The sequence below is a fragment of the Heloderma suspectum genome, chromosome 2 (assembly GCF_057233095.1).
Source record: "Heloderma suspectum isolate Gila_16-S chromosome 2, 16-S_ref, whole genome shotgun sequence".
NCBI classification, from domain to species: domain Eukaryota; kingdom Metazoa; phylum Chordata; class Lepidosauria; order Squamata; family Helodermatidae; genus Heloderma; species Heloderma suspectum.
This window is the reverse complement of record NC_139459.1, coordinates 397,922,501-397,949,078: the sequence shown is the minus strand read 5'-3', so window position 1 is coordinate 397,949,078 and position 26,578 is coordinate 397,922,501. Positions and strand designations below refer to the sequence as shown.

General features: G+C 48.2%; 1 protein-coding gene across 1 annotated transcript in view; it reads left to right on the top strand.

Moving 5' to 3' along the window:
* The window catches only part of LOC146356591 (uncharacterized), an 81,400-nt gene that overhangs the window by 43,435 nt on the left and 11,387 nt on the right, over positions 1 to 26,578 (top strand). The window contains exon 8 of the mRNA XM_084841118.1: positions 4,112 to 4,530. Within this exon, the coding sequence (XP_084697244.1) occupies positions 4,112 to 4,530 (419 nt within the window). The remainder of the gene's footprint in view (positions 1 to 4,111; positions 4,531 to 26,578) is intronic.

Genomic DNA, 26,578 nt, shown 5'->3' with positions numbered 1-26,578 from the left:
TCATTAACGTGAAATAATAGGTTTGAGTTTATTTCCAAAGGAATTCATTTTGTGTTTGATTTTGCATTTTTGCGATGTCATAATAATTTTTTCTTAAAAAAAAAAGACTGCCAAGTAGGAGCCAGGCACACTTCTCTAGGGAGAGCATACCCCAACCAGATCAAGGTTTAAGATGCACCCATTTCTTGAGCCTCAAATTTGTCTCTTGCAATTTGTGAATGAAGGAGAAGAATTTTCTCACCCTCTCTGCATCGATCTGATAATATGGATTGGGATTTTTTCCCCCTGTCCTTTCAGGGTCCGGTGTCTTTTCAGGAGGTGGCTGTGCATTTCAAAGAGGAGGAGGATAAGAAGGGGGCTTTGCTGGACCCAGCTCAGGGGGCTCTTCGCGTGGAAGCCATGCTGGAGAACTGCGGAAAACCGGCCTCTCTGGGTAAAGATCCCTCATTGCCCTGGTTCTAGATCATTGGGGACGGCATGAACTCCTAGACTTCTCTGTTACTGCAAGTGAGGGCTTCACCACGGTGATGTGTGGGCTGGGCACCATGACCTGGATGTAGCTGATTTATTATTTTTTATTTATGTATTACATTTCTGCATTGCCCAATAGCCCGAGCTCTCCAATGTACTTCAGAATCTAATTCAAAGGTCCCCAGCACAGCCATGGGACCTCAAGTGGTACCCACAAAAGGGCCCCCAATGTGGTGCCCGCAGGCACCTGCAAAGCTTTTTCTCTTTTCTTTTTTTAAATCTGTTTTTAAAATTTATTTATGACATTGATATCCCGCCTTTTTTCCTCCTTAAGGAACCCAAGGCGGCATACGTAATCTTCCTCCTCTCCATTTTATCCTCTCAACAACCCTGTGAGGTAGGTTGGGCTGAGAGTGTGTGACTGGCCCAAAGTCACCTGGTGAGCTTCCATGGCCGAGCGGAGACTAGAACCCGGGTCTCCTGACTCCTAGTCCAACACTCTAGCCACTACACCACACCAGCTCTCATATACATGGATTTGTATATATCCATAGCTATAAATCATATGAAATGCCTATATATGAAAATACAACTTTCTAGTAATTATACGCAGCCCTGCTATTTCTCTCCACCCAATCCCTTCCTTCCCTATTTCTCTCCCTTCCTCTTCCTTAGCCTTCTTTCTCTCTCTTCCTAGCCCCTGGCCTCGCTATTTCTCTCTCCCATCTCTTTATCTCACTATTTATCCCCCCTCCTAATGTCTTTCCTTGCTCTGTCTCATCCCTCTACCCCCTTGCTGTGCTGTTTCCCCCTCCCTCCCAGCCTCTGGCCTTGCAGTTTCTCTCACGTCTTTTGACTAGCCAGGCCCCCACGGAAGCCACATCTGCTATGGGAGCCATTTTGTAGTGGTGCCCACAGCAGTTTCTCGCATTCCTAAATGTGCCCATGGGTCCAAAAAGAATGGGGACCCCTGACCTGTTTCGTTGTTTTCTGGCACGGTTGCATTCTGGCTTCTCTTCACAGGGAGGAAAGCCCTTACTGGATTACCTCTGTTGGAGATAGATGGGATGGAGGTGGGTGTTCAAAGAGGGAGCTTCCCCTTAGGTTGGGGGACAATCTCAGTTTGTCTGCTAGTGTTTGACAGTGTGGCCTTTTATCTGTTGGTACACTGAAAGTAAAAACAGAGGGCTTCCTCCAGGCTGGGTCAGGTCTGTCCCTCCCTATCCTTGTCTTGTTGGAGTCTCGGCTTCTGTCGCATTCCTGTCTGTTAGTTTTGTTAAAAGCTGTCATGGAGAAGCAAAGTAACTAGAAAGCAAAGTAAATGAAACCCACCAGGAGCTAGGTGAGGGAAATGGCAAAGCAAGGAGGATGTTGCACAACTCTTTATGAAGTCTCACCAGAGCTTGGCCTGGTTCTCCTGCCTCCTGTCCCTTCTGAGAACACCATGGGTCTTCCGGCTACTGCAGGGGTCCTCAACATAGTGCCCGTGGCCACCTCCAATGGCACCCGTCAAACTCTTCACTCCTTGGCCCCTTCAAAAAAAGAACTGCTTAATAAAAATTGGAAAATGTTAGGGTGCCATGCTCTCCTTCCTGAGCCTGCCACTGATCAGAGGGCAGGAAGAAAAAGGAAGGCAAAGGGGAGAGTGGAGAGAAACAGCAAAACAAAAGGGTGTGTGGGTGGGAAAGAGCAAGGCTAGGGCTAGGGATGGGGAAGGGAAGGGTTGTGGAGAGAAATAGCCAGGCTAGAGGCTGGATGTGGAGAAAGAGAGAGAGCAAAGGGTTTGTGTGGAAGGAAGAAGACTGGGCAGGCCAGGAAGCAACTCGTTCCATTTCCCCCTCCCTCCCAGCCTCTAGCCTCACTACGTCTCTGCTCCCCACAGCTCTTGGCTAGCCAGACCCCCATGGCAGCCATTATGTGACTAGCCACATCCTCCATGGGAGCCATTTTGTGGGGGTGCCCACAGCAGTTTCTCAAGTTCCCAAATTTGCCCACAGGTCCAAAAAGGTTGGGGACCCCTGAGCTACAGACTGCGGTGGGTTTTCTGGCTTTCGGTTCTGGTTGGAGAATGGGCCGTTGCGTAATGGTGGCGCTCTGCTTAGCCTTTGGGATACATGGCAGGAGCTGCCTCCCTGCTAAGAGGGCTGCTCCAGACAGTCAGCAGCATCACATGGCACAGCTCTTCCCCAGACTGTACCACGTGAATCTGCACGTGGGGGAATCAGATGTTGGAATGATCCTGTGGGGGTGGGGCAGGGAAGAGACATAGGGCAGTATCCAACAATGTCATTCTGCAAAATCAAATAGCATCAGTCGAGCGCCGCTGAATCTTTCCATTGTGCAAGCAGATGCCCATTATGCTCGTGCAACCGGGTTGCTCAAGGGGATACACAACCACACTTGTGCAAATAAACTTTAGTTGGATTCTTCTCTTGCGCATAGTTCAGAACCTAGGGCAGTATCCAACAGCGTCATTCTGCAAACTCAAATAATGCTGGCGGAGCTCGACTGAATCTTCATGTTGCATAAGCAGTTGCCCAAAATGCTTGCGGAACTGGTTATGCAACTGGTTGCATAAGAGTTATGTGCAACAGGCTGCACAACCATAAAGCACAACCACTTGTGCAGCCACGCTTGCGCAAATGTAACTTTAGTTGGATTCTTCCCTTGCGCATAGTTTCCGCTAGTGCAACATCATTTGTGCTAAAAGAATGATAAGTTGGATACTTCCCCTAGTTTCCGCTAATGTGACGTTATTTGCGCTAGTGGAATGACACTATTGGAGACTACCCCTGGTTTCTGCTAGCACAACGTCATTTGCGCTAACGGGATGATAAGTTGGATACTACCCCTAGTTTCCACTAATGCAACATTATTTCTGACTTGGATTCCTGCATCTGACTTGGATTCCTGCATTGAGCAGGGGGTTGGACTCAATGGCCTTGTAGGCCCCTTCCAACCCTACTATTCTATGATTCTATGCTTTGCACTAGTGGAATGACACTATTGGAGACTACCCCTAGTTTCTGCTAGCACAACGTCATTTGCGCTAACGGGATAAGTTGGACACTACCCCTAGTTTCTGCTAATGCGACATTATTTGCGCTAGTGGAATGACACTGTTGGACACTACCCCTGGTTTCCGCTAGCGCAACGTCATTTGTGCTAACAGAATAATACAATTGGATACTGCCCTTCAGCTACAGCAAAACTAACATATGAGGAAAACAGTTTGATTATTATAGCCTGCAGTTCTTCCGCTAGCAGCCCCAAGTGTGTACAGTCTAGGAACATCTAGACCATGTGATTCTGTTGAATGTGTAGCGCAGCTCTAAGTCTTTGGAAGAAGGGTGGAAGCAGGACCAGGCATGTGCAACTGCTTCTCTGCTGCGTCAAACTCCCTGATCCCCTTCTGCTCTTACCAGGTTTCCCTCTTTATCCTACCACATCATGAGTGGAAGACTGAAAAAGAGGACGAGCCATGTTCAGAAAGAAACAAGCACCAAGGAAGGGAAGTTAACTTCAGAAATTGAGAAGGACCAAGAAAGCAGGATGAAAGCCAAACAAAGCAGCAGAGGAATTCATCGGCAAGGGGGTAATTTTCAATAAATTCCAGCTCAGCAAGAGAAACAAAAAGGAGCAAGAAAGCACATCTGCCCGGTGTGTGGGAAAAGCTTCAATCGGAAATCAGACCTGAACGTCCACTGGAGAACCCATGTGGGAGAGAAACCATATAAATGCCTGGAGTGTGGAAAGAACTTCAGGCAGCTTGCAAGCCTGTCATCGCAACAAAGAATTCACACAGGGGAGAGACCGTATAAATGTGCAGAGTGCGGAAAGGGCTTTTACGACAAATCAAGCCACCTTATACACCAAAGGATTCACACAGGGGAGAAACTGTACCAGTGCCTGGAGTGTGGGAAAAATTTCAGGCAGCACACAGACCTCACTACACATCAAAAAATATACACAGGGGGCAGACCATACCAATGTCTGGAGTGTGGAAAGAAGTTTTATAGAAAAGCAGATCTAAACAGACATCAAAAAATTCACACTGGGGTGGAAACACCCATTATTGCTTGGAGTGTTGAGATGGCTTCAGATGGTGTATCGATGTTGTGTCCTATTGGAGAATCCACATAGGAAAGACCTTTCCCTAAACAAATAAACTTGGAGTGCAGGGAGAGTGGAAAGAGCTTCTGGAAGTTCAAAAGCTTGTTCACTATTTTGTGACATTTGAGTGGGTCTGAATAAAAATCTTGCCTTACTTGGACTCCTTGGGTGAAATCCAACCAAAGTCCGACTTCGAGTAGACCCACTGAAATGAATAAGTCCCATTCATTTCATTGGGTCTACTCTACGTCGGACTTTAGTTGGATTCTACCCCTAATCTATAGTCTTTTTCACACTTACATTTCTGTAGAAAGTGCTCATGCTGTTCTAAGCAAAGGAATGAAACTTCAGGTCTTGCAGAGGCAAACGCTGACCATCACAAAGGAGGTTTTACTTCTGATAGGCAGTTTAGGACCAGGGGTTTTGATGGGACTGCCTTCTCTCCTGCCTGCACAGAAATATCATTTGCAAAGGCCCTCTGGTTGGTTCCAAACCCACATCTGGTTGGTACGAGGAAGAAGGATTTCTCTGTTGCCATGGGCAGAGAAGCTTTATCACTCCCTACCCATGCAGGTTCATTTTGTCTTCTCTGGCTTGGCCTTCTGGTAGGGAGCTAAGATCTTCCTATCTGGGGAGGCCTGTAGATGGATGCTATTGCTTGCTTTTCCATAACTAATAATGCAATTTTCCCTGCGGTGGAAGAGGATATCCTTGTATGGGTTGCCCCTCCCACTTGCTTCGATAGGCAGGCATATGCAAATTAACTGAATTGCCCTCTCACATGGGAGAGCAGCCTACTTCTGGTTTTCTTTTCCTGCCTCAGCTCCGAGCAGTTTAACTGGAGTACCTCCTTTAGCACCCCAGCCCTTTATACCTACAGTTTGCCACAGTTTTTTCTTATTTCATAGAATCATAGGGTCGGAAGGGGCCTACAAGACCATCGAGTCCAACCCTCTGCTCAGTGCAGGAAACCTGATTTCCAGGCAGTCTCCCATCCAAGTACGAACCAGGGCTGACCCTGCTTAGCTTCCAAGCTCAGACACATCCAGCCCTGCCTCTCTATCCTTACAGTTTAATTAACAGGGTTAGCAGCGACTTACCCACACAGTTTGGGGCACCACTGTTATATGTCCCATATAAGGGTATCTTTCTCCAGTGCAGGAAAAAGGAATGTTGGTACTTACCATGATGCATTCATTTTCTGCAGTGGATGAAGGATATCCGGACCACCCGGCACTAATCTGTCACTGCTGGGTTTTTTTTTTTCCCTTCAATTGATTCTTCTTCTGAAGGTATCGTTCAGTGTTTTTACTAATAAAGTTACTGGAAATTTGAGGCTGAGACATCTTCCAAACTGGAAGTAGGTTGCTCTCCCATGTGAGAAGGCAATTCAGTTAACTGAACCTGCCCATATACTATGCTCAACATCTAAGGCCGTCCTCCGGCTGCCTACACCAAGGGAAGCTCGGAAGATGGTGACAAGGGAGAGGGCCTTTTTAGTGGTGGCTCCCAAATTATGGAATGATCTCCCCAACAAGGCCCTCCTGGCGCCAACATTGTTATCTTTTCGGCTCCAGGTTAAGACCTTTCTCTTCTCCCAGGCATTCGGCAGCATATGAGAAGTTTTAATTAATCTCTGTATATTGTGTTTTAATGTTTTTAACCTTTGTAAACCACCCAGAGACCTCTGGCTTTAAAATGCAGATACCATAGTGAGTGCAACTTTCCCTCCTCGCCTAACAGAGGGCATCACATCTCTGCAGAAACCTTTCCTTTCTCCACTGCTACAGATAAGTGATCACATGTGGATCCACAGTTGGCTACAGAATCGGACTCAAAGAGTGCTTATCAATGGGACCTTCTCAAGCTGGGGAGAGGTAACGAGTGGGGTACCGCAGGGCTCAGTCCTGGGCCCAGTGCTCTTCAACATTTTTATTAATGACTTGGAGGAGGAGGTGCAGGGAATGCTGATCAAATTTGCAGATGACACAAAATTGGGAGGGATAGCTAATACTTTGGAAGACAGAAACAAAATTCAAAGTGATCTGGATAGACTGGAGTGCTGGGCAGAAAACAACAGAATGGCATTTAATAGGGACAAATGCCAAGTTCTGCACCTAGGAAAAAGAAACCAAATGCACAGTTACAAGATGGGGGATACGTGGCTCAACCACACTACGAGCGAGAAGGATCTTGGAATTGTTGTCGATCACAAGCTGAATATGAGCCAACAATGTGATGTGGCTGCAAAAAAGGCAAATGCTATTTTGGGCTGCATTAATAGAAGCATCGCTTCCAAATCCCGGGAAGTACTAGTTCCCCTCTACTCAGCACTGGTTAGGCCTCATCTGGAGTACTGTGTCCAGTTCTGGGCACCACACTTTAAGAAGGATGCAGACAAGCTGGAGAGGGTTCAAAGGAGGGCAACAAAGATGATCAGGGGACTGGAAACAAAGCCCTATGAAGAGAGACTGAAAGAACTGGGCATGTTTAGCCTTGAGAAGAGAAGACTGAGGGGAGATATGATAGCACTCTTCAAGTACTTGAAAGGTTGTCACAGAGAAGAAGGCCAGGATCTCTTCTTGATCATCCCAGAGTGCAGGACACGGAATAATGGGCTCAAGTTACAGGAAGCCAGATTCCGGCTGAACATCAGGAAAAACTTCCTGAGTGTCAGAGCAATACGGCAATGGAACCAATTACCTGGGGAGGTGGTGGGCTCTCCCACACTGGAGGCCTTTAAGACGAGGCTGGACAGCCATTTGTCAGGGATGCTCTGACTTGGATTCCTGCATTGAGCAGGGGGTTGGACTCGATGGCCTTGTAGGCCCCTTCCAACCCTACTATTCTATGATTCTATGATTCTACATAAGAAGGTTAAAAAAAAAAATCTAATAACTCCCCCTCCATTGCACTGTGGTATTCAGAGCTGGAGTGCTATGATCCATGGGGTCACGAAGAGTCGGACACGACTGTTAACAACAACAACAATCTCTAAAATATTAGAATTATAGGAACTTCAGCCCTATGTTCAGGGTGAGTTGGATCCCATTTCACCATAGGTGGGGGCAGCGGGGATGTGCTATGGTTTATACACAGAAAATGGTTCACTGGACTGATCAGAAACTGGAATATGTAGCACATAATAAAGTACAAGTATGAGCTATTTAGGGTGCAATCCTATGCATGTTTAGACAGCAACTCCAATGCTGGGAGTTGTAGGACTCCTTGCTGTCTAAACATGCATAGGATTACACCCTTATTTTATTAAACAGGGCTGGGGGTTGGGAAAAATATTCCATTTAGAAATTTTAAGGTATTCACTTAAAGGGGGATTTGAAAATGGAATATCTAATCCAGCCATCCCCTGGTTGTTGTTTTTTTTTTTACTTTTTAATTCCATGCTTTAATTTTTTCCCTATTTAAGTCTTACAAAACAAGAACATGTCATGCAAACAGTGATTCAGATCCTGTTTTTTAAGTATCCTTCGAAATTACACTCCGTTGCATATGCCTCTTCTCCTGCTCTCATCCAATTTTAAAATAAGAACAAAATATTTATTACAACATAATGTGATGTATAGTTTATACCCCACTATTCTGTTAAATATTCTCCCTGTAATTCTGCAGGATGGCATTCAGTATCTGCACCTTCTCATCTCCACATCCTCTTTCTGTTTTGACTTTTAGAGTGTAAGCTCTTTGGGGCAGGGATTTGCCTATCCTCTCTAAGCCACAGAAACAAGCACATAGCAGGCAGGGCTAGTCTTCCCAGTAACGTCTGCTCTGGCCTCCCCAAACCTAAACAGATCTCAGCACCAGACACTCCATACCATCACCAAAAGCCAAGGATTCACGGGAGGTGAATGTCCCAACCATGAATCGCTGCCTTTAATGAGAATCATAGAATAGTAGGGTTGGAAGGGGCCTATAAGACCATTGAGTCCAACCCCCGTTCGATGCAGGAATCCAAGTCAGAGCATCCCCGTCAGATGGCTGTCCAGCCTCGTCTTGAAGGCCTCCAGTGTGGGGGAGCCCACCACCTCCCTAGGTAACTGGTTCCATTGTCGTATTGCTCTAACAGTCAGGAAGTTTTTCCTGATGTTCAGCCGGAATCGGGCTTCCTGTAACTTGAGCCCATCATTCCGTGTCCTGCACTCTGGAATGATCAATAAGAGATCCTGGCCTTCCTCTCTGTGACAACCTTTCAAGGACTTGAAGAGTGCTATCATATCTCCCCTCAGTCTTCTCAAGGCTAAACATACCCAGTTCTTTCAGTCTCTCCTCATAGGATTGTTTCCAGTCCCCTGATCATCTTCATTGCCCTTCTCTGAACCCTCTCCAGTTTGTCTGCATCCTTCTTAAAATGTGGTGGCCAGAACTGGACACAGGACTCCAGTTGAGGCCTAAGCAATGCTGAGTAGAGGGGAACTAGTACTTCCTGGGATTTGGAGGCTATGCTTCTATTAATGCAGCCCAAAAGAGCATTGGCCTTTTAATAGTGTGTGGGCTCCTTCACGCTGAGCTTTTATCCGGCGATTGAGATTGCTCCTTCACGGAAGTCTGTGGGCTGTTTACATGAAGCCGTTATCGTTTAAGGCGTATCCTGCACTAAATGCCTTTTGTTCCGTTTTTAAATAGATGGCAGATAATGAGCTATCGAACTACCCCATTGTGTTCCGCTTCAGTTTCCTCCGTGAAAGGAGTAAAAGTGGCAAGAAGAGGAGCGAGATCCATGAAAGATAATGGAAGACTCAGATACGGGGAGAAGGAGGGGGAAAGGGGAGGGGGGAAGGAAGCACGTGTAAAGGGAGTCAGTTGCATTGAAAATGGAAGCAGAAAGCCCTGTTTTGAATGAAGGATTTTAGGGTCGTGTTGAGATGCCCTGCGTGTCAGATGGAAACAGAGAGGCAGGCTGTTGGGGGAGGAATACAATATTGGAGGAAACAGAGAGAAGGAGACAAATGGATCAACAGGAAGAATCGTAGGATAGTAGGGTTGGAAGGGGCCTATATGGTGAAGAGCCACGATGTAGCTGTGGCAGTGGTGCATGTTCTCTCCCACCTTGCACCGTCATCATACAAGCACCCTTCTGGTGGGCCTTTTGCTTCCACCCCACCCACCCGCTCTTTGATGCAATTTTCTAATTCTCTCTGTTTTCTCTAATATTTTGTTCATTCCCCAACAGCCTCCCTCTCTCTCTCTCTCTCTCTCACACACACACACACACACTATTTTCTATGATAAATACTTCTTAAATAAACAAATAATTGCCTTCAAAGACCTTTTCTGTGGTCCCTGGCCTCCCTGGCCTTTGAGGTGTTTAAAGGACCTTCAAGGACGTTGTCTGTGGCCCCTGGCTTCTTTGGCCATCGAGGTCTTATCATAGAATAAACTTCTTTCAGTCTCTCCTCATAGGGTTTTCTTTCCAGTCCCCTGATCATCTTCACTGCCCTTCTCTGAACCCTCTCCAGTTTGTCTGCATCCTTCTTAAAATGTGGTGTCCAGAACTGGATGCAGTACTCCAGATGAGGCCTAACCAGTGCTGAGTAGAGGGGAACTAGTACTTCCTGGGATTGGGAAGCTATGCTTCTATTAATGCAGCCCCAAATAGCATTTGCCTTTTTTGCAGCCACATCACATTGTTGGCTCATATTCAGCTTGTGATCGACAACAATTCCAAGATCTTCTCGCTTCCAGCATTGTTCAGCCAAATATCCCCCATCTTATGACTATGCAATTGGTTTGTTTTTCCTAGGTACGGAACTTGGCATTTATCCCATTAAATTTCATTCTGTTCTTTTCTGCCCAGTGCTCCAGCCTCTCAAGATCACTTTGAATTCTGTTTCAAAGGAAGGGGAGGAAGGCGGAGGCAGGGAGGTAGAATGAGATAACATTGGATTGATGAGAAGAGGTGGGGGAAGCAAAAGGCCCATCAGAAGGGTGCTGGCTTGACAGCCATGGCACACGCTCTCTAGCCACCTGAGGAGGGAGGGACGATGTCCCACTGCCACTGCCATGTTACGCCCCTCCCTGCCGCAGCTACATTGCACCCCCACACTGTCCCCCACCCTCTCAACACTGCAGCCACAGCATGGCCTCCAATACAGAGAGTGGTGCAGTTCGATGTTCCTCCATGTTCCTGGTGGGAGCCTCACCCTGCATAATGGGAGGACCAGGGTGGTCACCTCCTAATGGGTGGGCTGCTCGCCCGCTCTTTCCAAGCCTGGGATAGAGCCGCTCTGTGCAAACACAGACTACCTTTCCCCAAACAGCAGCACCAAGGGTTCATCTGTTACACCAGCCTTCTTCTGCCCTACCTGGCTCAGCAGACTTTAAGAACGAAATTACTGCTTTCACCATTTCTGTATCTTAGATGGGATGAGCGAATCAGCAGTGTAAACTATGTAAAAAAATAATTAAAAAAAAGACATGATAGGCTACATAAAGATTTACGTAGCCTATCATGGCTGGGTTGGGTTTAAAAAAAACCCAAAAAACCGTGTACGCAAATGGCAGCGGCTACAGCCGCCGCCATTTGCATTCCTTATTTCTGGCCGTCTGAATCTACGTAAATATTTACGTCGAACATGACGGCAAAAATAAAGGGGAATGCAAATAGCGCAGTGGGCGCTATCTGCATCCCTTTTTGATTCCCCGTTTTAGCCTACGTAAAGATTTACGGGGAATCAAAAAGGGATGCAAATAGCGCCCACTACGCTATTTGCGTTCCCCTTTATTTTCGCTGTCATAGTCTACGTAAATATTTACGTAGACTAAGACGGCCAAAAATAAGGAATGCAAATGGCGGCGGCTGTAGCCGCTGCCATTTGCGTACACGGTTTTTTGGTTTTTTTTTAAACCCAACCCAGCCATGATAGGCTACGTAAATCTTTATGTAGCCTATCATGTCTTTTTTTTAATTATTTTTTTACAAGACTGCAAATGGCGGCGGCCGGTCAGAAGACCTTTAATTTCCGCCGGAGCCGCTGCCGCCCGGAAGATCCGCCCCAGGTAAGTCTCGTCCCGGGGGGGATCCGCGGGGGGGCGGGGGGGGTGGCAGGCCGTTCTGCCACAGATTTCGGGGGGCCGAATGCACTGGCATTCAGCCTCACCGAGATCCGTGGCGGAATTCTCTGCCATCCATAAGTTCATGCGTCTCCTTGTGCAGGAGACAGCCAGTTAGGCTCCATGTTCTGCTGGCCAGGACTCATGTCCGTCTTTCCTTCCCTTCCTCAGTGCCTCATTTAGCACTTGATAAGGTGTCATGGGGAGCGGCCAGTCAACTCTTGAAAGTGCAAATAAGGAATCAATCCACTCCAAAAAGCCAGTGAAGGAGGTTTGTTAAATTACAGGAGGGTTTGGATGGAGGGGGAAAGAAAGTCATGAGATGCGGCCTGTGGGTGGCACAGCCAATGAGGGGTTGGAGATGGCAAAGGGAAGGTCTGTACATCACTCCTGTGCTCTCATTGGCTGTGCCCCACAAAGGCAGCATCGAATTTACTTCGAATGTATTTGAACCAGCATTTCAGAGCCAGTATTGCTTTCGAAGGCACGTGCTCCAGTCTGGGATCAGGAGACACTAGGCCACAATATGCACAGTGCTGAGATAACCAACATAGCTCCTGTTTTCTCTCTTTTTGCAGCTTCACCCATTTCTGAGAAACTTCAGCTTTGCCAACACTTCAATGGATGGAATGTATCTGGGTGGGGACGGGGAAGTGACCACCAACTTTCATATTTTGTTCACTTGGATGGCGCCGACCAATGCCTCCATTGTTACAGTGAAAATTGGAAGTCTAGAGAGACAGGCAACCCCAGACCATGAGTTCCACCTTGATGAGGATCCCATTGTGTGGCAGAACCACGTGAGGAAACCCATGTCTTCCATTTTATACCTCCATTTAAACAGGGGGCTCCAACTGGGAACTTCAATGGTGCCATGAAGCTTTCCACTCCCTGCCCCCTTCAAACATTCATTTTTAATATTTAGGAAATTGGAGAATGCTCGTGTGCCAGCTTCTCCTTCCTGTTTCTGAACCCACCACCGATCAGTTATTTGGTGGGCAGGAAGGGAGGAAAAGAGTTGCTCTCTGGCCCTGCTCAATCTTCTTCCACCCCCACACACCTTTCCCCACTGTTCTGATTTATTGTTTTATCCATTCATTACATTTATATCCCTCCTTCCTTCCATCGTGGCACTCAAGGTGGCTGCATGAGGTTCCCACGTGGTCTCCCCTCCAAGCACTGACCAGACCCAAACCTGCTTAGCTTCAGCAAGATGGCTGCCTCATGCCTCTTCAGATGATGCCCTCCACTCCAGCTCTAGACTTGCCATTTCCCCCCCCAACCCCTTTCTTCACTCTGTTTCTCCCCTCTACTCCTTTGCCTGGCTCGTTCCCCCTCTCCCTCTCTCCCCGCCTCTCCCCTGGCTATTTATCCCACACACACAACTCACTACCTCGCTGTTTCTCTCCCTCCGAGCCTCTAGACTCTCCCCCCCCCCAACATCCTTTTGCCTTGCTATTTCTTCATCACAGGCTATGACCTCACTCTTTGTTCCCCTCAACTTCTTTGACTTCCTTTTCCCCCTTCCCTCCCAGCCTCTTCCTCCTCCCTCTGGACATTTACCTTGCTTTTTCACTCACTCTTTCTCCCTCGCTCTGTGTCCCTAGCCTTGCTCTTTCTACTGCTCTCACCACTTTATCTCAGTATTTCTTCCTGCTCCCAGCCCCCCGCACTGCTCCTTGCAGGCTGGATGGAGATGATGGGAGTTGCCTTGTGACAACTCAGCAGGGCATTCAATGGGTCAAACTGGCTTCTGCTGAATTCAACAAGTACTCAGTCTAGGCCAGGACTGTCTAACCCAGGAGTGCTGAAAGGAAGGCCCAAGAGGCGAAGCTGGCCCACTTGGGCTCCCAATCTATTCCAATATGGTTCCCCAGTTGGCAATGTGCCCTTCCCCTGGCCACAACCCCTCACTCTTCACCGCAAATAATTTGGTGGTTTCCGAGCATTTGTATGTCTTCCCTCATTCCCCCTTGAACATTTTACTTGCCCTTTTCAGCATCTTTTCCACCTCCTTTTTTAGGTGAGGTGACCAGAACTGTAGGCAGTATTTGAAATTGACTCACACCACAGGTTTCTAGGAGGGCTGTATGATAGAGGCAGTTATATTCTAAGTTCCTTTCCGAAAGTGGAATTGGCCTATTTCACAGCAGCCACAAACTGAGCTGACGTTTTCATCAAACTCTCTCCCACTATAAAAGTTCCAGTTGCTAGTCAGTAACTGCTAGCTCAGACCCCATCAACGTCTTGTGGGTTCCCGGTCAACATCCGCTTGGCCACTGTGTGAACAGAATGCGGGATGAAATGGAACCTCGGTCTGATCCAGCATGGTTCTTCTTATGTTCTTATGGAAGCAAATACTACCCAGAACATTCATTGGACAAATTCCTGGGGGAGAAGGCTATCAGTGGCTATTAGTCAGGAGGGCTATATGCTACCTCCAGTATCAGAGGCAGTGAGCCTATGCACACCAGTTGCTGGGGAACATGGGTGGGAGGGTGCTGTTGCTTTCGTGTCCTGTTTGTGGCTTCCTGGTCCACAGCTGATTGGCCACTGTGTGAACAGAATGATGGACTAGATGGACCCTTGGTCAGATACAACAGAACTCTTCTTTGTTCTTATCTTCGTATCTACGCATGAAGCTGGGATGTTTGGCAGCAATATGCATTACTTTCAACATAAGTACATAAACCTGTCTTTTAATGTCCATCCCCGCTGTGTGGATCCTCTGTGAGCTCCCCTCATTTCCTTTTGGGTTTAACCACTGCTGCAGCATGGAAATCCATCACCAACACTTTTTCTTCTTCAATGTCCCTTGTCTTTCTGAGTAGAACCTTCCTCGCTCAAGGTGTACCGAAAGCTGCTTCCCAGGAGACGTCAAGGTGATTCAGGAAGGAAAGCCAGTTTGCTGCTATGCCTGTGCGCAGTGTGCAGAAGGGACCATCTCCACTGTGGAAGGTGAGGGATTCCAGAATAGAAGGAGGCCCTAGCGGAACAGGGCAAAGATTCACTGCCATGTTTTCACTGAGGGTATTTTCTGTAAATACAATTTAAATGCAAATCGTGTCTTAGTTGTGGATAGAAAATACGGAAATCTAGAACACAGACAAATACAGATAGACATTCGTAATACCAAATGTCTCTTCCTTCTTCTCCTCTTTCTCAGATGCAGACCACTGCACCAGATGCCCGGAAGATCAGCATCCAAACAAGGAAAACAATCAATGTAGCCCAAAGGTCATCACCTTCCTCTCCTTTGAAGAAGATTTGGGGATCATCCTCGCTTCCTTTGCCCTGTTCTTGTCCTTAACCACTGGCTTAGTGTTAGGAATCTTCATTAGAAACCTAGAAACTCCCATAGTTAAAGCCAACAACCGGGACCTCTCCTACATTCTCCTCATCTCCCTCCTGCTTTCCTTCCTGTCCTCCTTTCTCTTCATTGGCCAGCCAACGAAAGCAACCTGTCTCCTCCGACAAACAGCCTTCAGCATCATCTTCTCAGTTGCCATCTCTTCTCTGTTGGCCAAAACGATCACTGTGGTGCTGGCCTTCCTGGCCACAAAGCCAGGGAATAGAGTGAGGAGATGGCTGGGGAAGAGTCTGGCTAACTCCATTGTCCTTTCTTGTTCCAGTTTACAAGTTGTCATCTGCACCATCTGGCTGGGAATCACTCCCCCATTCCCAGACCCTGACATGCTCTCCCTGCCTGGACAGATCATCTTGCAATGCAATGAAGGGTCTGTCGCCATGTTCTATAGTGCCCTTGGTTACATGGGCTTCCTGGCTGCCATCTGCTTCACAGTGGCTTTCCTAGCCAGGAAGTTGCCTGGGGCCTTCAATGAAGCCAAGCTGATCACCTTCAGCATGCTGGTCTTCTGCAGTGTTTGGGTGTCATTTGTGCCCACCTCCCTGAGCACCAAGGGGAAATACATGGTAGCCGTGCAGGTCTTCTCCATATTGGCCTCGAGTGCTGGGTTAGTGGGCTGCATCTTCATTCCCAAGTGCTACATCATCATACTGAGACCTGATCTGAATAGAAAGGAGCATCTAACAATGAAAACGAAGGATGGCGCCTGATTCGTAAAATAGTCCCTTAAATGCTGACAGTGCATATCTGCAACTTCCTTATAAGACGAAAATCAGGCAGAGGTCAGGCTGGAGATGTGAAGAACTAAAAACAAACAAACACAGAAACACAGAATAGTAGGGTTGGAAGGGGCCTACAAGACCATCGAGTCCAACCCCCTGCTCAATGCAGGAATCCAAGTCAGAGCATCCACGACAGATGGCTGTCCAGCCTCATCTTGACTGCCTCCAGTGTGGGAGAGCCCACCATCTCCCTGGGTCATTAGTTCCATTGTCGTATTGCTCTAACGGTCAAGACTTTTTTCCTGATGTTCATCCGGAATCTGGCTTCCTGTAACTTGAGCCCATTATTCCGTGTCCTGCACTCTGGGATGATGGAGAAGAGATCCTGGCCTTCCTCTCTGTAACAGCCTTTCAAGTACTTGAAGAGCGCTACCCTATTTCCCCCCAGTCTTCTCTTCTCAAGGCTAAACATGCCCAGTTCTTTCAGTCTCTCCTCACAGGGCTTTGTTTCCAGTCCCCTATCAACTTCGTTGCCCTCCTCTGAACCCTCTCCAGTTTGTCTGCATCATTCTTAAAATGTGGTGCCCAGAACTGGACACAGTACTCCAGATGAGGCCTAATGCTGCTGAGTAGAGGGGAACTGGTACTTCATGTGATTTGGAAGCTATATATCTATTAATGCAGCACAAAATAGCATTTGCCTTGTTTTGCAGTCACATCACATTGTTGGCTCATATTCAGCTTGTGATCTACAACAATTCAAAGATCCTTCTTCCTTGGTGAGGGCTTGGTGTCCAAGAAAATGTCCCAGATCTCTAAACTGGAACCAGAACACAGTGCCACAGCACCCCTCCCCCAAATGAACAACCAGCATGTGGCAAGCACAGAGGCAAATTCCATTTTTATTCCCGTAGTCCTGATGGTGCTACAATCGAAGCGAGTGTAAAATGCAAAACTGCATGTGATCAGAGTACGATGGTTATGTTGGCAAAAGTTGGCAAAAATTTTGTTGCAGTAGTGTAACATATCAAGAATGTAGGCACCATTTGAAAGCGTGGCATGGCAGATGGAGGTGAGAGGGAGAGAAGAGACAAAGAGAAATGTTAGTTTTAAAAAGAAGATATTGTAGAGTTGGATAAAGTGCAGAAAAGAGCAACTAAGGGCGCAATCCTATGCAGGTTTAGACAGAAAAAAAGTGCTGCAACTCCTAGAATGCCCCAGTCAGTATAGCTGGCTGGGGAATGCTGGGAATTGTAGGGCTTTTTTTCTGACTAAACCTGCAGGTGATTGTGCCCTAAGGGCATAATCCTATCCAAATAGTCGGAAGCCTCCGAACTTGGAGGGTGCCGAGTATCCAATGCAGGCCATTTTGGAGGGGGAGGGAAAGATGCTGTGGCAGCCACAGGAAACAGTGCAACACAACCACTCAGGTTCCAAGTGTGGAGAGGTAGCCGACGTGGTTCTCTCCGCACTGGCTATGAGGGGTATGAGGAGGGGTCAGGGGCATGGTTTCCTGTACCGAGCTCACAGCCAGGACATCAAACTATCCTATCCCCCCACCCCCACCCCGATGCTGTCTGGTAGGCATAGGATTGCTCTCTAAAATGATCAAGGGGCTGGAGCATCTCCCCTAAGAGGGAAGTTTACAACAGCTGGGATCATTTAGCTTGGAGAAAAGGCGAGTAAGGGGAGACATGATAGAGGCCTACAAAATTATGCATGGTGTGGGGATTGTGGGCAGGGAGATATTTTTCCCCCTCTCTCAAAATACTAGAACCCCATGGGGTCATCTCATGAAGCTGATTGGTGGGAGATTCCAGGCAGAGAAAAGGAAGGACTTCTTCACACAGCGCATAGATAAACTATGGAACTCACTACCACAGGATGTAGTGATTGCTGCCAATTTGGACGGCTTTAAAAGGGGATTGGACACATTCCTGGAGGAAAAGGTTATCCATGGCTACCCATCCTGATGGGTCTATGCTACTTCCAGTATCAGAGACAGTGTACTTATGTACACCAGTTGCTGGGGAACATGGGCCGGAGAGTGCTGTTGCAAGTTGTATGCATGACCATCTAGAGCCTCCCTCCCGCCCCCAAAGTCAATCATTATGTCCAGAGTCTAAATGCACCTAGTTGTACTGCAGCTAGAGCAATGCCATTTGAAAACAAACAAACTCTATAGCAGAGGTTCTTACCACACTCAATTCCAAATACAGAAGCAGGATGAATGCCAAAGTTGACAGACCTTGCACAGAACTTTGCTCACCAAATCAGGCGTGTCCATCACAGGAGAAAGGTGTTGTTGTTGTTCAGTTGTTCAGTCGTGTCCGACTCTTCGTGACCCCATGAACCATAGCACGCCAGGCCTTCCTGTCCTGCACTCTCTCCCGGAGTGTGCTCAAGTTCATATTCATTGCATCGGTGATGCTATCTAGCCATCTCATCCTCTGCCGTCCCCTTCTCCTTTTGCCTTCAGTCTTTCCCAGCATCAGGGTCTTTTCCAGAGAGTTTTCTCTTCGCATTAGGTGGCCAAAATATTGGAGCTTCAGCTTCAGTATCTGTCCTTCCAATGAGCACTCAGGGTTGATTTCCTTTAGGATGGACTGATTTGACCTCCTTGCAGTCCAGGGGACTCGTAAGAGTCTTCTCCAGCACCACAGTTCGAAAGCATCAATCCTTCGGTGCTCAGCCTTCCTTATAGCCCAGCTCTCACAGCCATACATTACTACTGGGAAAACCATAGCTTTGATTAGACGGACCTTTGTCGGCAAGGTGATGTCTCTGCTTCTTACTATGCTGTCTAGGTGTGCCATACCTTTCCTCCCAAGGAGCAAGCGTCTTTGAATTTCATGGCTACAGTCACCGTCACCACCTGTGGTGATCTTGGAGCCCAAGAAAGTAAAATCTGTCACTGCTTCCATTTCTTCCCCTTCTATATGCCAGGAAGTGATGGGGCCAGATGCCATGATCTTCGTTTTTTTAATGTTGAGTTTCAAACCAGCTTTTGCACTCTCCTCTTTCACCCTCAACAAGAGGCTCTTGAGATCTTCTTCGCTTTCTGCCATTAGGGTGGTATCGTCTGCATATCGGAGGTTGTTGATAATTCTCCTGGCAATCTTAATTCCGACCTGTGATTCATCCAACCCAGCATTTCTCATGATGTACTCTGCATATAAGTTAAATAAGCAGGGTGACAATATGCAGCCTGGTCGTACTCCTTTCCCAATTTTGAACCACTCGGTTGTTCCATGTCTGGTTCTTACTGTTGCTTCTTGACAGGTTTCTCAGGAGACAGGTAAGGTGGTCTGGTACTCCCATCACTTTACGAATTTGCCACAGTTTGTTGTGATCCACACAATCAAAGGCTTTAGCGTAGTCAATGAAGCAGAAATAGACGCTTTTCTGGAATTCTCTTGCTTTCTCCATGATCCAGCGAACGTTGGCGATTTGATCTCTAGTTCCTCTGCCTCTTCCAAACCCAGCTTGTACTTCTGGTAGTTCTCGGTTCGCATACTGCTGAAGCCTAGCTTGTAGGATTTTGAGCATCACCTTGCTGGCATGTGAAATGAGCGCAATGGTGCGGTAGTTTGAACACTCTTTGGCGTTGCCTTTCTTTGGAATTGGAATGTAAACTCACCTTTTCCAGTCTTGCGGCCACTGTTGAGTGTTCCAGATTTGTTGGCATATTGAATGCAGCACTTTAACAGCATCATCTTTTAGGATTTTCAATAGCTCAGCAGGAATACTGTCATCTCCGCTAGCTTTGTTGTTACTAATGCTTCCTAAGGCCCACTTGACTTCACTCTCTAGGATGTCCGGCTCAAGTTCAGTGACCGCACTCTCATGGCTATCAGGGACATGACGATCTTTCCTGTATAGTTCTTCTGTGTATTCTTTCCACCTCTTCTGAATCTCATCTGCTTCTGTTAGTTCCCTGCCTTCTTTGTCCTTTATCATGCCTGTCTTTGCACAAAACGTTCCCTTGAGATCTCCAATTTTCTTGAAGAGATCTCTAGTCTTTCCCATTCTGTTGTTTTCCTCGATTTCTTTGCATTGTTCATTTAAGAAGGCCTTCTTGTCTCTCCTTGCTATTCTCTGGAACTCTGCATTCAGTTGGATATATCTTCCCCTTTCTCCCTTGCTTTTCGCTTCCCTTCTTTCCTCAGCTACTTGTAAAGCCTCCTCAGACAGCCACTTGGCTTTCTTGCATTTCTTTTTCTTTGGGATGGATTGAGTTGCTGCCTCCTGAACAATGTTACGGACCTCTGTCCATAGTTCCTCAGGCACTCTGTCTATCAGGTCTAATCCCTGAAATCTATTCCTCACCTCCACTGTATATTCATGAGGGATATGATTTAGGTCATACCTGAATGGTTTAGTGGTTTTCCCTACATTCTTCAATTTAAGCTGAAATTTTGCAACAAGAAGCTCATGATCTGAGCCACAGTCAGCTCCAGGTCTTGTTTTGACTGACTGTATAGAGCTTCTCCATCTTTGGCTGCAAAGGACATACTCAATCTGATTTCGATAGTGACCATCTGGTGATGTCCATGTGTAGAGTCGTCTCTTGTGCTGTTGGAAAAGGGTGTTTGCTATGATCAGCGTGTTCTCTTGGCAAAACTCTATTAGCTTTTGTCCTGCTTCATTTTGTACACCAAGGCCATGCCTGCCTGTTATCCCGGTGATTTCTTGACTTCCTACTTTAGCATTCCAATCCCCTATGATGAAGAGGACATCTTTTTTTGGTGTTAGTTCTACAAGGTGTTGAAGGTCTTCATAGAACCGATCAACCTCAGCTTCTTCGGCATCAGTGGTTGGGGCATAGACTTGAATTACTGTGATGTTGAATGGTTTGCCTTGGATTCATACTGAGATCATTCTATCATTTTTAAGATTGTACCCCAGTACTGCTTTTCCCACTCTTTTGTTGACTATGAGTGCTACTCCATTTCTTCTCAGGGATTCTTGCCCACAGTAATAGATATGATGGTCACCTGAATTAAATTCACCCATGCCTGTCCATTTTAGTTCGCTGATTCCCATGATGTCGATGTTCAATCTTGCCATCTCATGTTTGACCACCTCCAGCTTACCTTGATTCATTGATCTGACATTCCAGGTTCCTAAACAATATTGTTCTTTACAGCATCGGATTTTCTTTTCACCACCAGACACATCCACAGCTGAGTGTCCTTTCGGCTTGGGCCCAGCCGCTTCACTCTTTCTGGCGCTACTTGGAAATACCCTCTGCTCTTCCCCAGTAGTATATTGGACACCTTCCGACCTGAGGGTCTCACCTTCTGGCGTCATCTCTTTTAGCCTTGTGATACGTTCCATGGGGTTTTCTTGGCAAGAATATTGGAGTGGGTTGCCATTTCCTTCTCCAGTGGACCACATTTTGTCAGAACTCTCTGCCATGACCTGTCCGTCTTGGGTGGCCCTGCATGGCATAGCTTATGGCTTCACTGAGTTATGCAAGCCCCTTCGCCACGACAAGACAGTGATCCATGAAGGGGGGAGAAAGGTGAGGGTGGGGTTATTAAAAGAGTGTGATGTATGGGCTTTGCTTTGTTGAACAAGAAGCAACAAAAATATTTTAAGTGGTCAGCAGAGATCCTCAGGAATTGGCAAGTAGTCCAGAGGGGAAATGCAGAGACTAAGATTCACCGCTCTATAGCAGCCCTGCCCCAGCCACCAAAACCCTACATTGATCATGCTACTCTGATTCTGGCAGAACATCAGGAAAAACTTTCTGACTGTTAGAGCAATATGACAATGGAACCCATGACCTAGGGAGGTGGTGGGCTCTCCCACGCTGGAGGCATTCAGGACGAGGCTGGACGGCCATCTGTCGGGGATGCTCTGACTGGGATTCCTGCCCTGTGGAGGGGCTTGGACTTGATGATCTTGTAGGACCCTTCCAATCCTACTATTTTATGATGCTATGATTCTGTAATGAAGCTGTGAAGCACTTCCTAAGGCAATGGATTGGAGCCTCGAGATCCCGCTTAATTGCAGTTAAGGAATTGGGCTTTAACATGTACCGTTTCAATTGAGGGGATCCCTGTAAGTTCCGATGTGGGTATTCAAAGGGAAGCCTCATTCAGCACAATGGGAGTTACTTCTGAGGAGACACTAATGTGTTTGTTGTTGGAAAGAGAGCAGGAAACACAAGGACGGAAACCAAGGAGGATCGGCACCTGGGCAGAAAACAACAGAATGAAATTTAACAACAAAGCCCTAGGAGGAGAGAGTGAAGGAACTGGGCATGTTTAGCCTTGAGGAGAGAAGAGTGAGGGGAGATATGATAGCACTCTTCAAGGACTTGAAAGGTTGTCACAGAGAGGAAGGCCGGGACCTCTTCTTGATCATCCCAGAGTGCAGGACATAGAATAATGTTCAACTGCGATGCAGTTGAAGGCACACTTGGAAGAAGCTGATTATCTAGATCCATCTCAGCCAGGCTTCAGGCCTGGGCATGGGACAGAAACAGCCTTGGTCGCTTTGGTGGATGATATGAGGAGGGCTTTGGATAGGGGAGAATGCTCCTTCCTTGTTCTCCTCGACCTCTCAGCAGCATCCTCCTGGACCGCCTAGAGGGGTTGGGCATTGGAGACACCATATTATTGCGGTGGTTCCGGTCCTTCCTCTCCGGCAGGTACCAGAGGGTAGCACTGGGAGAGGCGGTGTCGGATCCATGGCCGCTCACGTGTGGGGTGCCACAGGGTTCCATCCTCTCCCTGATGCTATTTAACATCTATGTGAAGCCTCTGGGGGCTGTCATCAGGAGGTTTGGGGTGCGGTGTCATCAATATGTGGATGACACACAGCTCTACCTCTCATTCAAATCTTCCACAGGGTTGGCTGTAGAATCTCTGTCTAAATGTCTGGAGCCGGTGAGTGGCTGGATGGGGAGGAATAAGCTGAAGCTGAACCCTGGCAAGACCGAGGTACTTTTGGTGGGAGACAAGAGGAGGCTGGGGGATGTTGACCTGGTGTTGAATGGGGTACAGCTACCCTTGAAAGACCAGGTCCGCAGCCTGGGGGTCATTTTAGACTCCCAGCTGTCCATGGAGGCTCAGGTGTCAGCCGTGAGCCAGACAGCGCTGTACCAACTCCATCTGATACAGCGGCTGCGCCCCTTCCTTCCCGACCCTCTGCTCCCATCAGTAGTACATGCCCTGGTCTCCTCTCGTTTAGACTACTGTAATGCACTCTATGTGGGGTTACCCTTGAAGACAGTTCAGGAGCTTCAACTGGTGCAGAACGCAGCGGCTCGCCTGATTAAAGGCAGCCGTCGGCATGATCACATCACTCCAGGGCTGAAGGAGTTGCACTGGCTACCAGTTATTTTCCGGGCCAAATTCAAGGTGTTGGTTTTGACCTTTAAAACCCTATGCGGTTTTGGCCCAGCCTATCTCAAGGAGTGCCTCCAGCAACACCAGACAGGCCGCTTAACAAGATCAGCCTCGGATGGCCTTCTCTCTGTCCCATCAGCCAGGACAGCTAGGCTGGTGAGGACGAGGGAGAGAGCCTTCTCTGTGGAGGCCCCCGCTCTGTGGAACTCCCTCCCTAGGGAACTCCATCATGCCCCCTCATTAATGAGCTTCTGCCATGCACTGAAAACTTGGTTATTCAAGCAGGCATTTGGGGTGGGTTAGGGTATTTTTAAATCATGTTTAATGTGTAATTTTACTGTTTTAAATTGTACTGCTGTACATCACCCAGAGTGGCTGGGTGACCGACCAGATGGGCAATTAAGAAATTTAATAAATAAAATAAAATAAATAATGGGCTCGAGTGACAGGAAGCCAGATTCCAGCTGAACATCAGGAAAAACGTCCTGACTGTTGGAGCAATACAGCAATGGAACCCATGACCTAGGGAGGTGGTGGGCTCTCCCACACTGGAGACGTTCAAGACGAGGCTGGACAGCAACCTGTCAGGGATGCTTTGACTTGGATTCCTGCACTGAGCAGGGGGTTGGACTTGATGGTCTTACAGGCCCCTTCCAGACCTACTATTCTATGATTCTACGAAACTCTGGACAGCCCACTTAGAAAAGGCTGCACAGCCTCTGAAGGGATCAAAAGGACTGTCCCCTACCTCAGTCTGGCGAGTTGTAGTCCAACACATTTGGTGGGCACCAAGGTTAGGGAAGGCTGCCCTACCTCGATGGAAAGGTCATTGCTTCTCCCTTATGGCTGCCCCATCCTTCGCTTCTTCCTCAAGGGTCCCACAGTTCTAATGGGGATCTGGGGTGGTGCTGCTGCTGTGCGTTGGGAGAGGGAAGGTCTAACACGCGGTGGCGCCCTTTGTCGTCTACGCCCGGCTTTCCTCTTTCCCGCACGCGGTCTCAACCTGCCCAACAACAGCTGACGGAGGCAGGGATGCGTTTTCCCCATTGGCTGAAGTCTTCCCTGTCTCCCCTGGTCATCCTGGGCTCTGTAGTTGCGGCTGAGTGGAGCGCGATGGAGGGAGGAGAACGCAGAGAGACGCATCCCCAAGGGCATGTTCTTCGGATCCACCCGGAGGGCTGCTCTGGTGAGTCCAATGCAGCAAGACGAGGCGGGCGGGGGTTCCTCCACTGCCTTGCAACTCATCTTCCCCCACCTGGCGCCCTCAGCATGTGTGGGGCTCCATCGGCCATGCTGCCTGCGGATGATGGGAGTTGCAGCCCAACGCAGCTGGCTGCCAGCAGGTTGAGGAAGGTTGGTCCATCAATGGATGAAAAGTCAGGACTGATCTATTTGAAAGAGATGTCCTGACCTCCAGCCCTGCAAGGAGCCAGCAGAGATCAGGGACCCAGATCACCGGATGATCGCTTGGGAAACCCAGATCCTCAGGATTCCTGGTTTTGCTCCCCCAAGGGAGGTGAGGGGGGGAGAGAGAAGGAGATCCAGTTGCCTTGGAACAGGCTGGCTGCCACCCCCATTCATCCGCCACCTTCCTTATCTTGAAGCATCCCTTACTTCCTTCAGTATCAGAGGCAGCAGGGCTATCTGCTGGGGAACATGGGTGGGAGGGTGCTGTTGCACTCAAGTCCTACTTATGGGTTTCCCACAGGCAGCTGGTTGGCCACTGTGTGGACAGAATGCTGGACTATGATGCAGCAGGGCTCTTCTCATGTTCTGATGTTCTGATCCTCTAAGGCTCTGGACTGGGGCGGTGGGGGGGGGATGCTCTTTCACTGTTGGGGGTGAGGAATCAGATGGCTGAGTTTGTGGATGACCCCCAATGATTCAGGGTGGCAAAAAAGCACCCACCAGTCTGGCAAACACAGCTTAGTTGAACCTAGGTGGAGATGCTAATGCAAGCTGGGGAGGAAAATCCCAGCTTCACAGATGCTCCGCCTGCCTTCATCCTTTTTTGACTGCTTCCCCCATCTTTTCTCCCGCCACGTTTGCGCCCTTTCCCTATTTTTGACTCCCCCGCCCCTTTTATTCCTTCTGGGGCTTCTTCCCCCACTTTGTCTTCTCCCCCCTTCCCATATTTTCTGGCCTTCCCGAAAGGCCCATCCAGTTTCCCCCACCCCAAGCATCACCCTCTTCTCCCTGCCCAATGGAGCAGATTCCCCAGGTCTAAATACAGGGAATGGGGATGGGGGACCAGTAAATAGCCGACAGAACAGTGGAAGGGGGAGGACGAAGAAGTTTAGGATGCAGATTAAGGACTCTTTTGAAATGGGGTGGGGATATATACCTGGATGGTTTTGTCAGAGGGAAAGAATTAGAGGGGAGAAGAAATGCTTGGTGGGGAGAGGGCATAATTGGGGGGCAGAGATGGAGAAATCCTGATTAGTGAATCCGGAGCAAGGGTCTCCGTGTAAACATCTCCATTGCCATGCATGGATTCTCTCCTTTTCTCTCTCTCTCTCTCTCTCTCTCTCTCTGGCAAGACTTGAAGAGGTTTATCCTTTGGATATCCAGGTGAGAAGGTGCAAGACAAGGGTTGAAGTGTGGGAGATGTAACTCCTAGATAGAAAAGACTATGAATGAGAACACTGACTCCCCCCCCCCCCCGCGTGGCACCTTTCACAAAGAAAAGCAACTTTTGATTTCCCTGCCCATCGCATCAGCTGCCTCTGACGGGATCTGGAGACTGGGGTGTGCATTGGGGTGCAGGAGAGTTTGAGGGCTGCACTGGAGGGTGAGAAATGCAGGCCAGTGGAGTGGGATGCAATGGGATCCCCAGAGAAGGGGGGGAGCAAAGGGATATGAGGAGGTACCTGCTGAGTGGAAGTGGAAGAGAGCAATCCTTCCTATTTTTCACCCCAAAGGCAGGTGGGCCGGTCCCTCCATGCAGGGTTCCTCCTCCTCAGAAGGCTTCTCTCCAAGAGGCACAGGAGACTTCAGGCCTGTGTCATCTGCTTTTCCTTTCTTCTTGGAAAATTAATTACCAGCCAGCACAAGACACAAAATGGAGGCACAGGGGTTGCAGCCAGACAAAATGGAGGCATGGGGGCTTATGGCATTTGCTGTGCCACAGAATCATAGAATAGTAGGGTTGGAAGGGGCCTACAAGACCATCGAGTCCAACCCCCTGCTCATTGCAGGAATCCAAGTCACACAATCCCTGAGAGGCGGCTGTCCAGCCTCATCTTGAATGCCTCCAGTGTGGGGGAGCCCACCAACTCCCTAGGTAACTGGTTCCATTGTCGTATTGCTCTTAACATTCAGGATGTTCAGCCAAAATCTGGCTTCCTGTAACTTGAGCCCATGATTCCATGTCCTGCATTCTGGGATGATCAAGAACAGATGCTGGCCTTCCTCTCTGTGGCAACCTTTCAAGTACTTGAAGAGCGCTATCCTATCTCCCCTCAGTCTTCTCTTCT